At 47.5% G+C, this 15371-nt stretch overlaps 1 protein-coding gene across 1 annotated transcript in view; it reads left to right on the top strand.

Annotated features, from left to right (window-relative positions):
- The window catches only part of LOC115081286 (deleted in malignant brain tumors 1 protein-like), a 163181-nt gene that overhangs the window by 79717 nt on the left and 68093 nt on the right, over positions 1–15371 (top strand). Inside the window, exon 2 of the mRNA XM_029585780.1 lies at positions 10857–11165. Coding sequence (XP_029441640.1) covers positions 10857–11165 — 309 coding nt within the window. The remainder of the gene's footprint in view (positions 1–10856; positions 11166–15371) is intronic.

Here is a 15371-nt window from a genome sequence, read left to right as displayed (position 1 = left end):
GCCCCTCCCCTCCAGGAGCAGACTCTTATGCACTTTACAGTTCTTATCTTTTACACATGCGTTCTAAGCATTGCTGAGCGAGCATATTCCGGCTGAAGGGGCTACTGACCCCCTCCCTAGACACCCTGGAACTTTCGTGAAACTTCTCCCATGTTCTGCAGGAGAGGCTGCTGGGACTTGCAGTTCTGGAAAGGAATTCGCGAGTCTGCAGTAATACAGCCCATCACATAATACATCCATTGTTCTAATCTAGGTTACAGCAGTGAAAGCTTATCAGAGAATAAGAACAGCGAAGCCAAAAAAAATGAAAATGTGCAATGTGCTGACAGAGAGTTTCTCAATGTCCTAATTACAGCTGTATTGCAGACTGTAAGTAAACCCGTCATGAAGCAGGGAATTCTGGTACATGAAGTCCTTTGTCAGGTTGAAGCGTTCAGACCCCTTCACCTTCAGTGGCAGAATCAGCTCACCTATCAGTTTGTGGTTCCCCCTCCTCCACAGGTTTGGATCACTTCCCTGCTCTGCTCTCCCTGAGACAGGGCACTTCTCTTTCTGGAAATAACCCTGCCATCCCAGCACCTGAAGCAACTTCTCCCTGCACTCAGATTGCAGGCCAGAGACAATCCCAGGCCTGCAGAGTCCACATAAGACACTCACTGCCTGCATGCACTGAGCCCTGGCAGCTCAGCAGTTAATATCTCCCCAGCCCCTGCATTACTTCTCCCTGCACTCACAGATCCCAGGCCACAGCCAGTCCCAGGCCTGCAGAGTCCACATAAGACACACACTGCCTGCATGCTCTGAGCCCTGGCAGCTCAGCAGTTAATATTAGGGATGTGAATCGTTTTTTGACGATTTAAAATATCGTCCGATATATTTTAAATCGTTAGGGCCACGATACAATACCAATTCCCCCGATTTATCGTTAAAAAATCGTAAATCGGGGGAAGGGGGAGGGCAGGAAAACCGGCACACTAAAACCCCCTAAAACCCACCCCCGACCCTTTAAATTAAATCCCCCACCCCCCCGAACCCCCTCCCCAATGCTTTAAATTACCTGGGGATCCGGCGGTGGTCCAGAACGGCGGCGGTCCGGAACGGCCCCCTCAATACAATCGTGTTGTCTTCAGACGGCGCCATTTTTCAAAATGGCTGCCGCAAAATGGCGGCGGCCATAGACAAAAACGATTCGACGGAGGAGGTCGTTCCGGACCCCCGCTGGACTTTTGGCAAGTCTTGTGGGGGTCAGGAGGCCCCCCCAAGCTGGCCAAAAGTTTCCTGGGAGTCCAGCGGGGTTCCGGGAGCGATTTCTTGCCGCGAATCGTTTTCGTACGGAAAATGGCGCCGGCAGGAGATCGAGTGCAGGAGGTCGTTCAGCGGCGGTCCGGAACCCACGCTGAATGACCTCCTGCACTCGATCTCCTGCCGGCGCCATTTTCCGTACGAAAACGATTCGCGGCAAGAAATCGCTCCCGGAACCCCGCTGGACTCCCAGGAAACTTTTGGCCAGCTTGGGGGGGCCTCCTGACCCCCACAAGACTTGCCAAAAGTCCAGCGGGGGTCTGGAACGACCTCCTCCGTCGAATCGTTTTTGTCTATGGCCGCCGCCATTTTGCGGCGGCCATTTTGAAAAATGGCGCCAGCTGAAGACAACACGATTCTATTGAGGGGGCCGTTCCGGACCGGGCTCTGATGAAGATCAGCTGTCTGTGCTGTATTCATGCTTATGAGTATCAGTGTGATGCCTGCATGGGGCTCTGATGAAGATCAGCTCTCTCTGCTGTATTCACGCTTACGTGTATCAGTGTGATGCCTGCATGGGGCTCTGATGAAGATCAGCTCTCTCTGCTGTATTCATGCTTACGTGTATCAGTGTGATGCCTGCATGGGGCTCTGATGAAGATCTGCTCTCTGTGCGTATTCACGCTTACGTGTATCAGTGTGATGCCTGCATGGGGCTCTGATGAAGATCAGCTCTCTCTGCTGTATTCATGCTTACGAGTATCAGTGTGATGCCTGCATGGGGCTCTGATGAAGATCTGCTCTCTGTGCTGTATTCATGCTTATGTGTATCAGTGTGATGCCTGCATGGGGCTCTGATGAAGAACTGCTCTTCAGCTCTCTGTGCCGTATTCATGCTTACGTGTATCAGTGTGATGCCTGCATGGGGCTCTGATGAAGATCAGCTCTCTGTGCTGTATTCATGCTTACGAGTATCAGTGTGATGCCTGCATAGGGCTCTGATGAAGATCTGCTCTTCAGCTCTCTCTGCTGTATTCATGCTTACGAGTATCAGTGTGATGCCTGCATGGGGCTCTGATGAAGATCAGCTATCTGTGCTGTATTCATGCTTACGAGTATCAGTGTGATGCCTGCATAGGGCTCTGATGAAGATCTGCTCTCTGTGCTGTATTCATGCTTACGTGTATCAGTGTGATGCCTGCATGAGGCTCTGATGAAGATCAGCTCTCTGTGCCGTATTCATGCTTACGTGTATCAGTGTGATGCCTGCATGAGGCTCTGATGAAGATCAGCTCTCTGTGCCGTATTCATGCTTACGTGTATCAGTGTGATGCCTGCATGAGGCTCTGATGAAGATCTGCTCTCTGTGCTGTATTCATGCTTACGAGTATCAGTGTGATGCCTGCATGAGGCTCTGATGAAGATCTGCTCTTCAGCTCTCTGTGCTGTATTCATGCTTACGAGTATCAGTGTGATGCCTGCATGGGGCTCTGATGAAGATCAGCTCTCTGTGCTGTATTCATGCTTACGAGTATCAGTGTGATGCCTGCATAGGGCTCTGATGAAGATCTGCTCTTCAGCTCTCTCTGCTGTATTCATGCTTACGAGTATCAGTGTGATGCCTGCATGGGGCTCTGATGAAGATCAGCTATCTGTGCTGTATTCATGCTTACGAGTATCAGTGTGATGCCTGCATAGGGCTCTGATGAAGATCTGCTCTCTGTGCTGTATTCATGCTTACGTGTATCAGTGTGATGCCTGCATGAGGCTCTGATGAAGATCAGCTCTCTGTGCCGTATTCATGCTTACGTGTATCAGTGTGATGCCTGCATGAGGCTCTGATGAAGATCAGCTCTCTGTGCCGTATTCATACTTACGTGTATCAGTGTGATGCCTGCATGAGGCTCTGATGAAGATCTGCTCTCTGTGCTGTATTCATGCTTACGAGTATCAGTGTGATGCCTGCATGAGGCTCTGATGAAGATCTGCTCTTCAGCTCTCTGTGCTGTATTCATGCTTACGAGTATCAGTGTGATGCCTGCATGAGGCTCTGATGAAGATCAGCTCTCTGTGCTGTATTCATGCTTACGTGTATCAGTGTGATGCCTGCATGGGGCTCTGATGAAGATCAGCTCTCTCTGCTGTATTCATGCTTACGAGTATCAGTGTGATGCCTGCATGGGGCTCTGATGAAGATCTGCTCTCTGTGCTGTATTCATGCTTACGTGTATCAGTGTGATGCCTGCATGGGGCTCTGATGAAGATCAGCTCTCTCTGCTGTATTCATGCTTACGTGTATCAGTGTGATGCCTGCATGGGGCTCTGATGAAGATCTGCTCTCTGTGCGTATTCACGCTTACGTGTATCAGTGTGATGCCTGCATGGGGCTCTGATGAAGATCAGCTCTCTCTGCTGTATTCATGCTTACGAGTATCAGTGTGATGCCTGCATGGGGCTCTGATGAAGATCTGCTCTCTGTGCTGTATTCATGCTTACGTGTATCAGTGTGATGCCTGCATGGGGCTCTGATGAAGATCAGCTCTCTGTGCTGTATTCATGCTTACGAGTATCAGTGTGATGCCTGCATAGGGCTCTGATGAAGATCTGCTCTTCAGCTCTCTCTGCTGTATTCATGCTTACGAGTATCAGTGTGATGCCTGCATGGGGCTCTGATGAAGATCAGCTATCTGTGCTGTATTCATGCTTACGAGTATCAGTGTGATGCCTGCATAGGGCTCTGATGAAGATCTGCTCTCTGTGCTGTATTCATGCTTACGTGTATCAGTGTGATGCCTGCATGAGGCTCTGATGAAGATCAGCTCTCTGTGCCGTATTCATGCTTACGTGTATCAGTGTGATGCCTGCATGAGGCTCTGATGAAGATCAGCTCTCTGTGCCGTATTCATACTTACGTGTATCAGTGTGATGCCTGCATGAGGCTCTGATGAAGATCTGCTCTCTGTGCTGTATTCATGCTTACGAGTATCAGTGTGATGCCTGCATGAGGCTCTGATGAAGATCTGCTCTTCAGCTCTCTGTGCTGTATTCATGCTTACGAGTATCAGTGTGATGCCTGCATGGGGCTCTGATGAAGATCAGCTCTCTGTGCTGTATTCATGCTTACGAGTATCAGTGTGATGCCTGCATAGGGCTCTGATGAAGATCTGCTCTTCAGCTCTCTCTGCTGTATTCATGCTTACGAGTATCAGTGTGATGCCTGCATGGGGCTCTGATGAAGATCAGCTATCTGTGCTGTATTCATGCTTACGAGTATCAGTGTGATGCCTGCATAGGGCTCTGATGAAGATCTGCTCTCTGTGCTGTATTCATGCTTACGTGTATCAGTGTGATGCCTGCATGAGGCTCTGATGAAGATCAGCTCTCTGTGCCGTATTCATGCTTACGTGTATCAGTGTGATGCCTGCATGAGGCTCTGATGAAGATCAGCTCTCTGTGCCGTATTCATACTTACGTGTATCAGTGTGATGCCTGCATGAGGCTCTGATGAAGATCTGCTCTCTGTGCTGTATTCATGCTTACGAGTATCAGTGTGATGCCTGCATGAGGCTCTGATGAAGATCTGCTCTTCAGCTCTCTGTGCTGTATTCATGCTTACGAGTATCAGTGTGATGCCTGCATGAGGCTCTGATGAAGATCAGCTCTCTGTGCTGTATTCATGCTTACGTGTATCAGTGTGATGCCTGCATGGGGCTCTGATGAAGATCAGCTCTCTCTGCTGTATTCATGCTTACGAGTATCAGTGTGATGCCTGCATGGGGCTCTGATGAAGATCTGCTCTCTGTGCTGTATTCATGCTTACGTGTATCGGTGTGATGCCTGCATGGGGCTCTGATGAAGATCTGCTCTTCAGCTCTCTGTGCGTATTCATGCTTACGTGTATCAGTGTGATGCCTGCATGAGGCTCGGATGAAGAACTGCTCTTCAGCTGTCTGTGCTGTATTCATGCTTTACGTGTATCAATCGTGTATTGTGTATGCTTTACGTGTATCGTGTATGCTTTACGTGTATCAATCGTGTATCGTGTCTTCAATCCTCGCTGGATCGCCGCATCGGGGAAGGCCTGCGCGATCGGCGCCAAGCCCCGTCGGGGGAAGGTCAGTTAATTTAACCCCCGCCCAGACGGTCTTGGCCCCGATCGGGCGACCGCTCCGGCAGAACCTACAAAAGAGAAAAAGAAACCGCGCCGAGGCCCGCCCACCACCCAGCGGCCACCAATCAGAGCCAGCCCCGCTGGGCTTTAAACGGCCCTCTGCTAGGCGCCGAGCATCGCACGCACGAAGGAGCGCGACAAAGGGGCCTGCCCCTTTGTTTCGCCCCTCGCTCATCCCAAGCAGCATCCTCTCATACCTCCCAACCTGTACCCAGCAAGGTGACTAAAGCCAAGAGCATCCTGCCTGGAGCCGCCGCACCTGTCAGCTCGGAAACAAGAACTCGCCCCAAGAGAACCACGCTCTCTAAAGACAGGACATAGACCGCTCCTCCAGATAAAACCTCCAACACACGTTACCTTCACCTCAAGCGTATAATACGTAAGTGTGTCTCCATCAAATGACTATCTCGGGGAAATGACTTTACAGTATCCGCATCGCATAACCTACTCTACCTAATTGCCTACCCACACTGTACTATTGCATTTCTCTGTTCACTGGTACTCATCTGACCAACTGCTTTCATCCGTTCACTTACATCCTTCTGTTCAACTGCATTTATCTGTTCAATTGCATTCAGCTGTTTCAACAGCACTACTCTGCTCAACCGCATCTCTCTGATCACTTGCAGTCATCTATTTTCAATTGCATTAACCTGTTCAATTGCTTTACTGTGCCCGTATCGTACAACCTGCCTCTCTCCCCAATACAAACTACTAGCCCCCCTCCCAATAATGCCTCCACACACTTACCTCTGCCCCCCCCCCAATTACCTTTTCAGATACCCCTCAAAGCTATCCCTCCCCCCCTACAGCCAACACAACACCCAAAAAAGGCACCTGACCCCCATCCCCATATCTCCTAACTCTCAAGCCCTCACCCTCTCCCTCATTTCTCTCCTACTCATTAACGCCCAATCCCTGAAGCAAAAAACTCACCTTCTCCATGACATTTTAACTGACTCCAAACCAGAAATTTTTGCAATAACTGAAACATGGTTTAAACCCTGTGACACACCCCTCATTAACCAACTGCCTACTGAAACCTATGACATTTTCTCTATTCCCCGCAAAAAGAAAAGAGGAGGGGGCCTTCTCCTCATAGCTAAAAGAGAATTCAAACTCACCTCACAACCCTGCAACATTCCCAATCAATACGAAGTAGGCTTTTTCAAATCGCAATCTCTACAAATCTGCCTTATCTATACCCTTCCTGGTCTACTAGAAAAAGACCCCTCCCCCCTCATCGAATTCCTCACCGCCTCTCTCTCCCCCGACATCCCCACGATTATCCTTGGTGATTTTAATCTCCATGTCGATTCCACTCCACAATCCCCACCATGCGAAGCCTTCATCTCATCCTTAGACGCAATGGGCCTCACCCAACTTATTCAATCCCCAACCCACAAAGCCGGTCATACCCTCGACCTTATTTTCACTAACTCACTCATCAACGTCATCCACCCCCCTACATGCCTCCCTGTCCCCTGGTCTGACCACTCCATTATCAATACAACCCTTTCTCTACAAACCCCATCCATCTCCTCTCCCTCTCAGCCTAAATCCTTCCAACTTCGTAAAACCTGCCCCCTAGACACCCTTGCAACGGCTTGCTCCAACATCCCTAATCACATAGACCTGGAGACAGCAGACAGCGCCATATCCTCCTGGACAGAAACTACCCAAAAAATCGCTAACAACCTATGCCCAATCATTCAAAAAACAATCACACAAACCAAATCATCCAAAAAACCGTGGTATACCCATACGCTCAAATCCCAAAAAATCCAGCTTAGAGCAGCTGAAAGACACTGGCGCAAACACCCCTCTCCTGCCACAAAAACCATCTATTACCAACTCATGCACACATATAGAAATGCCATTCAAACAACCAAAAAAGAATATTATGCTAAGAAAATTCACCACCTCCAATTCAACCCAAAGGCACTATTTACCCTAGTCTCAAATCTTACCAAACCTAACACGTCTACACCCCAAGTCCCCTCCACACAGACCCGATGCAATGAAATTGCCCTCTTCTTTAAGAACAAAATATCCAACATCACTGCCAAGTTCACCCCTAATACCAAGAACCCCAACAGCATAACCCCTCCCACCCCACATACACCCACCATCCTCGCTTCGTTTGAACTCTCCTCAACTCTAGAAATAGAGAACATCTTAAAAAAGATGAGACCTTCCTCCCACCCCTCGGAAACCATCCGAACTAAACTTCTTCTCGCTATTCCTAAAACAATAGCCACCACACTCTCCAAAATCGTGAACTGCTCCCTGGAGCACGGCCTGGTCCCTAACTCCCTGAAACAAGCTGTGGTCAAACCCATCCTTAAAAAACCCTCCCTTGATCCCTCCAATCTATCTAACCTCCTTCCTATCTCCAACCTCCCTTTCCTCTCCAAAGTCATTGAGAAACTAGTAAACTCCCGTCTCTCTGACTACCTAGAAGAATCCAACATACTCCTACCCACACAATATGGTTTCCGCAAACACCTCAGTACGGAATCCCTACTCCTTTCCCTTACAGACACAATCCTCAAAGGAATGGATGCCGGTAACTCCTACCTCATTGCCATGCTAGACATTTCCGCCGCCTTCGACACCGTAAATCACAACATCCTCATCAAACTCTCATCAGTATAGGAATTTCAGGTACTGCTCTTTCTTGGATAAAGTCCTTCCTCCAAAACCGTACCTACACAGTCCTCACCGACAATTTTACATCCCTCCCTGTTAATCTCGACTGTGGCGTTCCCCAAGGATCCTCCCTCTCTTCCACCTTATTTAACATTTACATGCTCGCCCTCACAAACCTCCTCTCCAACCTTGGGATCACACACTTCATCTATGCGGATGATGTGCAAATCCTCATCCCTTTCAAAAACTCTGTTCTCACTGCACTCCAAAACTGGAATACCATTCTCGCCTCCATAAACCAGCTCCTCACTGACATGCACCTAGCCCTCAATCCGCAAAAAACTGAACTCCTCCTCGTCTCCTCTAGACATGCAGCCACACCCACTCTCTCCACTCTCCATTCCCTCAACTTTCTGTCCGACACAAGAAACCTGGGTGTTATACTTGATAACCAACTAACCTTCAAACCATACATCAAATCTATCCTTAGCAGCTGCTATTTCAAACTTCAAACCCTCAAACTCAAACCCCTACTCTACTTTTCCGATTTCCGCACGGTACTCCAATCCATAATTTTTTCGAAAATTGACTACTGTAACGCTCTCCTACTTGGACTCCCTTCCACCCACATCAAACCTCTACAACTCCTCCAAAACGCTACTGCACGCATCCTCTCCAATGTCAATAAGAAAGACCACATCACTCCCACCCTCATTGATCTCCACTGGCTTCCCATTCACTCACGAATTATTTACAAGACCCTCACCCTCATCCACAAAAGTATTACTAACGAACACTGCAACTGGCTAAACCCACCCGTGCTTCCCTCCGTGGAACCCTTATCCCTCCCTCCATAAAATCCACTAGACTCATCTCCACCACCAATAGAGCCCTTTCCCTTGCAGGCCCCTCCCTCTGGAACTCTATGCCTCTTGACCTACGTACAGAAACCTCCACACCTACTTTCAAAAAGAAACTCAAAACCTGGCTTTTCCTCCAAGCATACCCCCATTCTTCATCAGCTCTCTCTGCTGTATTCATGCTTTATGTGTATCAGTGTGATGCCTGCATGGGGCTCTGATGAAGATCTGCTCCAGCTCTCTGTGCCGTATTCATGCTTACGTGTATCAGTGAGTCATCTCAGTAAGTAGGGCATAAGCTTCATAACATTGTGCATCAATTTTAAAAAACTTTTCCTCCAGCGCTAGTACCACAGCGTTCGCTACTATATTCATACTAGTTTCAGATGTTGTCGCTGAAGACAGGTTTCTTGTGGCATCTGACATTTTTCCCACCACTGATCTCTGCTGATCTTTATCTTTCCTTGGTGTTTTTGAAGCTGTAAGCGTTTACCACATTAGTAGCGCATACACTCGCAGCACCTTCATGTCTAGCACGTTCCGCTTATTTGTTTCCCAGCAAAGTCTTATTTTAGACCCTTTTTTTTGGCAATTGGCGGAGTGGGGTCCCTGAGCTGGTCAGGAACTCATCCCTACCCTTGCATCACACCACATGACCTCTTCTGAAGAGTGAAGTATTGTCAGTTTTCCCATTGTCTTCATGTATTTCTTGGGAAGATCTGCTCTTCAGCTGTCTGTGCTGTATTCGTTCTTTACGTGTATCAGTGTGAGGCCTGCATGTAACTCTGGTGACAATCAATACATCGGTCCCCCTCTGCATTCTTTATTTAGAGAAATAATAGTGGGATCTGCCCAGAAGAAAGAGCTCTCACAATCTCTAAGAGGCTGATGCAATATAGTGCACGTTTTAGACGCACTAGAAAAAGGGATGCTCGTACATCGCATGTCTGTTTTTCTCTCCCGTTTTTCTAGCCACGTGTCCTGGGTGCCCGGTGACGCGCTAGGGACACACGACTGATCCCTAGCGCATCCTTTTTAGTGCGGCACCTCTTTAACATTTTGAATTGCGTGCCCGGGAGGGGGTGGATGGGCGCGCGTTAGGAAAATAGGCGCTCGACACGAGGGCCCGTTTTCCAAGTGCTCGTATTGCATCGGGCCTCCTAAGCGCTGATGTCTTCTCAGGAAGAAAGACCTGAGCCGTTAAGGGGCCAAGGCAATAATTTTCGCGGAAAGCGGGCGCTGGCTTTTCAGCGCCCGCTTTCTTAACGCAGGCATGGCGCCTGCAAGGGGGGCGCCATGCAATAGGTAAATTGGGAGTCGAGCTAGGAAGGAGGCTTTTCTGTACTTCTTTTACATGTGCTCAGGTATTAACGCCTGCTCCAGGCAGGAGTTAATATCTGAGCGATAAATGTGCGACTGAGACGCACATTTATCTTTTTGCGTTCAAAGTGAACGAGTAATAGGCTCATTCGCATGCATTTGCATGTGATGAGCGCTATCTCATTCACTCTGCACGCAAAAAAAGATAAATGTGCATCTGAGACGCACATTTATCTTTTTGCGTGCAGAGTGAATGAGTAATAGGCTCATTCGCATGCATTTGCATGTGATGAGCGCTATCTCATTCACTGCGTATCGGAGGCGCGTTAAATAGGCGCTAATCCCCCTATTGCATTAGGAGGTGGATTAGCACCTATTTAACCCGTGTCCGACAGCGGGTTAAACAGTGCGCTCATGTGAGCACGCTTGTATTGCATCGGCCCCTAAGAGGGTAAAGGGTGATGTTAAGGCTTTTTAATCTCTTATCTGCAGATTGGATTCCCGGAGTCTGTGTGTGCTAGCACTGCTGCTTCAGATCAACTTGCCTAAGTCAGACAAGGGAAGATTTATTTTGCATTAAGAGGCTTTCTCTCTCTCTCTCTTCTGCTCAGTTATCTCAGGTGTGAGATTTGTGGATGGAAACAGCTGCTGTGATGGGGCCTTGGAGGTCTATTTCAACCATACCTGGCAGCGCGTGTCTTCAGAAGGTGATTCTGTGGATAGAAGAGTTGCTGAAGTAGCCTGCAGGCAACTTAGAGGTGCCACTTTCCTGAGCTTGCTAAACGTCTCCTCTGAGGGACGGAATTCCATGCCCATCGCATGTACCGGCCAGGAGAATCATCTGTCCCAGTGCCTCTCCTTCTCTGAAAGCCCCTTCACTTCTACGTCTCACCATCTTGGAGCAATGTGCTCAAAACCAGGTAATTTACTGCATTATAACAGATATTCAACAGAGCAATGCAAGTGCATCTGTTGGACTCGTGGTAGCAGCCGCAGAGACATAACGGGTTGAACTAGCACAGGTCTGAAACTTGTGAGCAGGCTTGAACTCCAGCTACTGTCCATTCATGTATCTTTCATAATTAAAGACTCATATTTCCTATTTCAATTACCTTACACGAGCACACAAAAGAGTTTCCAAAGTCAACCTTTCATTCACTCACCACTTGCTTGAATCCAATAATTTGATGCTTCCTGCAGCTGAGCTAGCACAGAAATAAAGCAGAGAATCCTGCCCTCTCCCACCTCATGCCTTCTCTCCCCCTCCTTACCCTCTCTTCTCCCCATCTCTTCTATGCCCTGTCTAACTTCTGTTCTCTCTGCCCTCCCGCCTCAAGCCTTCCCTTCCAGCTCTACTTCTCCTATCTTCCTCATGCCTGCCCTGCCCTGCTCTCACCTCTCTCTCTCTCCCCATGCCCATTACACCATCATCAACATTTCTTCTGGAGGCAAAATCATCATCTCTCCCTCCCCCAGCCCTCCAACCCAATAATTCTCTCCTCACCCTCCTCCAGCACAATCAAGTTTTCTCTCTCATTACCAAACCCCCAAAGAACAATCATCAACTCACTTCCTCTCACCCCTCCCCTGGCACAGTTATCTCTGTCCTGTCCCTACCCACCTCCTGTGCAATCACCGTCTCTCACTCAGCCCTGCCACCCTGTGCCATCCCCTCCCAGCAGCAGAAGGAGTCAGCAGAGAGCGGCAGTTCTTGCCTGCATCTGCCTCCTCCGCCGCCTCTTCTGCCGGGGAGCAGCAGGTCCTGCGAGACTGCGGAGCTGCATGTGGTTCCGGCTTCAGATCAAAACCAGAGGAAGAGGACAGATAAAGTTAAGAAGTGCTGCTCTCTGACTCCTCCTGCCAGCAGGTGGTGATCATGTGGGGGCCAGCGTAATAAATCCCAGGCTAAAATCAGGGTTACATCTTAGTGCTGGTTTTAATGAATGTGCGCATTAAAAACAGAGGCCCCCCATGGGATGCAGGAAGCTATTCACATGGAAATAGAAGGGAGGAAAACGTGTGCTGAACAGCTTTCTGTACTCGCCAGACACTGTGCATGCCATTAACTCAAAATCCGTACTATAACTTAAAAAGTTCTAAAACACAGTGCCACTGAATCCCTGACCTGAAGCAGGAAAGATTCCCAAACACGGGCAACTCTCAGTGACAGACTGAGAGACGTGGTCACTCTTCCTTTGGCTTTAAATGCAATAAAAATATGGAAAGATTGAAAATGAAAGGACCTATGATTATATATGAAGGGGTAATGAGTGAAGAGAGAAGTTATGCTGGAGCCGATGAGGCATGATAAAAAAGCCGAGGTTATGACTGACCCTAGTCATTTATGTATATTTGTGTAATAAAGAGGCAAGGCTTAAGAACATAAGAACATAAGAAATTGCCAGGCTGGGTCAGACCAAGGGTCCATCAAGCCCAGTATCCTATTTCTAACATGATCTTTAAGACCTCTATCATATCCCCCCTCAGCCGTCTCTTCTCCAAGCTGAACAGCACTAACCTCTTCAGCCTTTCCTCATAGGGGAGCTGTTCCATCCCCTTTATCATTTTGGTTGCCCTTCTCTGTACCTTCTCCATCGCAATTATATCTTTTTTGAGATGCGGCGACCAGAATTGTGCACAGTATTCCAGATGCGGTCTCACCATGGAGCGATATAGAGGCATTATGACATTTTCCTTTTTATTAACCATTCCCTTCCTAATAATTCCTAACATTCTATTTGCTTTTTTGACTGCTGCAGCACACTGAGCCGACGATTTTAAAGTATTATCCACTATGATGCCTAGATCTTTTTCCTGGGTGGTAGCTCCTAATATGGAAACTAATATCGTGTAACTACAGCAAGGGTTATTTTTCCCTATATGCAACACCTTGCAGTTGTCCACATTAAATTTCATCTGCCATTTGGATGCCAAATCTTCTAGTCTTGCAAGGTCATCCTGTAATGTATCACAATCCGCTTGTGAACCTGGAAGATGTAGTTGGCCAGATTGACAAACTAAAGAGTAGCAAATCACCTGGACCAGATGGTATGCATCCTAGGGTACTGAAGGAACTCAAAAATGAAATTTCTGATCTGTTAGTTAAAATTTGAAACCTGTCATTGAAATCATCCATTGTACCTGAAGACTGGAGGGTGGCCAATGTATCCCCAATATTTAAAAAAGGCTCCAGGAGCGATCCGGGTAACTACAGACCAGCGAGCCTGACTTCAGTGCCGGGAAAAATAGTGGAAACTATTCTCAAGATCAAAATCGTAGAGCATATAGAAAGACATGGTTTAATGGAACACAGTCAACACGGATTTACCCAAGGGAAGTCTTGCCTAACAAATCTGCTTCATTTTTTTGAAGGAGTTAATAAACATGTGGATAAAGGTGAACCGGTAGATGTAGTGTATTTGGATTTTCAGAAGGCATTTGACAAAGTCCCTCATGAGAGGCTTCTAGGAAAAGTAAAAAGTTATGGGATAGGAGGCGATGTCCTTTCGTGGATTACAAACTGGTTAGAAGACAGTCAGTATTGAGGTAATTTAAAATCTCTATTGGGGTAATTGAAATCTGGACCGCCATGAATGCTACACACTCCCACCTCTCCCTGCTTGATCATTTGAATAATTTTAGGGATTATACAGAATACATACAGTATATATATTAGAAATCCTCTGCTATGGACTGACGGCACGGCTTGCTAATCCTGCCACGGTTCTTTATTTCCTGTTTCATGGACTTTTTTTTTTTTACACTAAAATCCCTATTACATATCGGGGTTAAGTTAGTGCCAAAAAACCTGTGCTAAAAGAGGGGTGAAAAGCCATACTGGGGTCAGTTCCCTTGGGAGCAGAGGCCAGGGGGAGAGCTGAACCTGGGAGGGGAAGAGGAGAGGCTGCTGGTGATACTGGGGGCCTCTAATACACTGCTTGTTCATGGAAGCAGCTGAAGTTGGCACAGCTGGGAGTTGCTGAATTAGGATGGCCAGAGCCAGGGGCATCATCTTTATTCCTGCCGTTCCCTCCTTCTGAGGGATGGCCCAGTCTCCTTGTGACCGTGGGGGAGTCGCTCTATCTTCCTTTTTCTCAGTTCTAATCCCAGCTCCGAGTGTGACGACGTAGTCCATGTTGACCGATCATGTTCGGCTTGCAAGATCATCTTTGACAATCTGACAAACATGTAATCAGGCACATCAGAAATGCCCACTTGAATGTGAAATGCTTCAGGTGATAGAATTGCTTCTGGCTGTGTGCCTCACCTGTCAATGTACCTATAACCTCTCTATGTCTGCATTGCATCTGCATGCATCACCTCTCACTCTGTCCTTGAATCTGAAGTGTGTTCTTCCCTGTGATCCATGCTCACTTTTCAGGTGGCCACAGAGCATGCATTTGGATATTCTGATGCCCTTATGACTTGACCTGCCCAACGAAGATGACCTTTCAACTACCATTCCCTCAGCACTAGAAGCTTGCACTTTTCCAGGACTCCTCTGTTGAAGATCCTGTCTTGCCACCGTATATTGCAGATGGATCTCAGGGAGCACTGAAGGAATTGCTCAAGGTGCCTGAGTTAATTGCAGTATAGCACCTAGGATTCATATCTGTATAGCAGGGTGGACAGTGTGATTGCCTGGTACACTATGATCTTAATGGACAATCTCACCCCTCCTCCTACAGATGATGACTGAGTCTGCCAAAGAACGAATGTGCCTGGCTGACTTTTTTGCACACTTGTGCTTCTTGTCCATTTTTAAGATAAAGAGTCCAAGGAAGTCCTATATTTTATATTCATCTATGTAATTTCATAAACAAGTGAAAAAACAAGCTCATACATAGGCCAACGTTTCATAGATTTATAAAATGGGATGGTAGGTTGTATTTTTTAACCGTTACTTTTTAAATAAAACATTTGTGTAATCCCATTGAAAAAAACTTTTCAGTCGCAAATAGTGCTCTCAACATTCTGGAATGGCACATGACATTCATCTTTCTGTGCACTCATGAAGGATCCTTCAAGGACAAATTCTTAACTAAAGAGGTCGATATCCAAAAGCCATTTAGATGAATAATTGAAAAATGATCTATCTAAATGGCTAACTGCTAAATTTTAAAAGG

Source organism: Rhinatrema bivittatum, unplaced genomic scaffold (genome assembly GCF_901001135.1).
Source record: "Rhinatrema bivittatum unplaced genomic scaffold, aRhiBiv1.1, whole genome shotgun sequence".
In the NCBI taxonomy this organism is placed as follows: domain Eukaryota; kingdom Metazoa; phylum Chordata; class Amphibia; order Gymnophiona; family Rhinatrematidae; genus Rhinatrema; species Rhinatrema bivittatum.
This window is presented reverse-complemented; position numbering and strand designations above follow the sequence as displayed.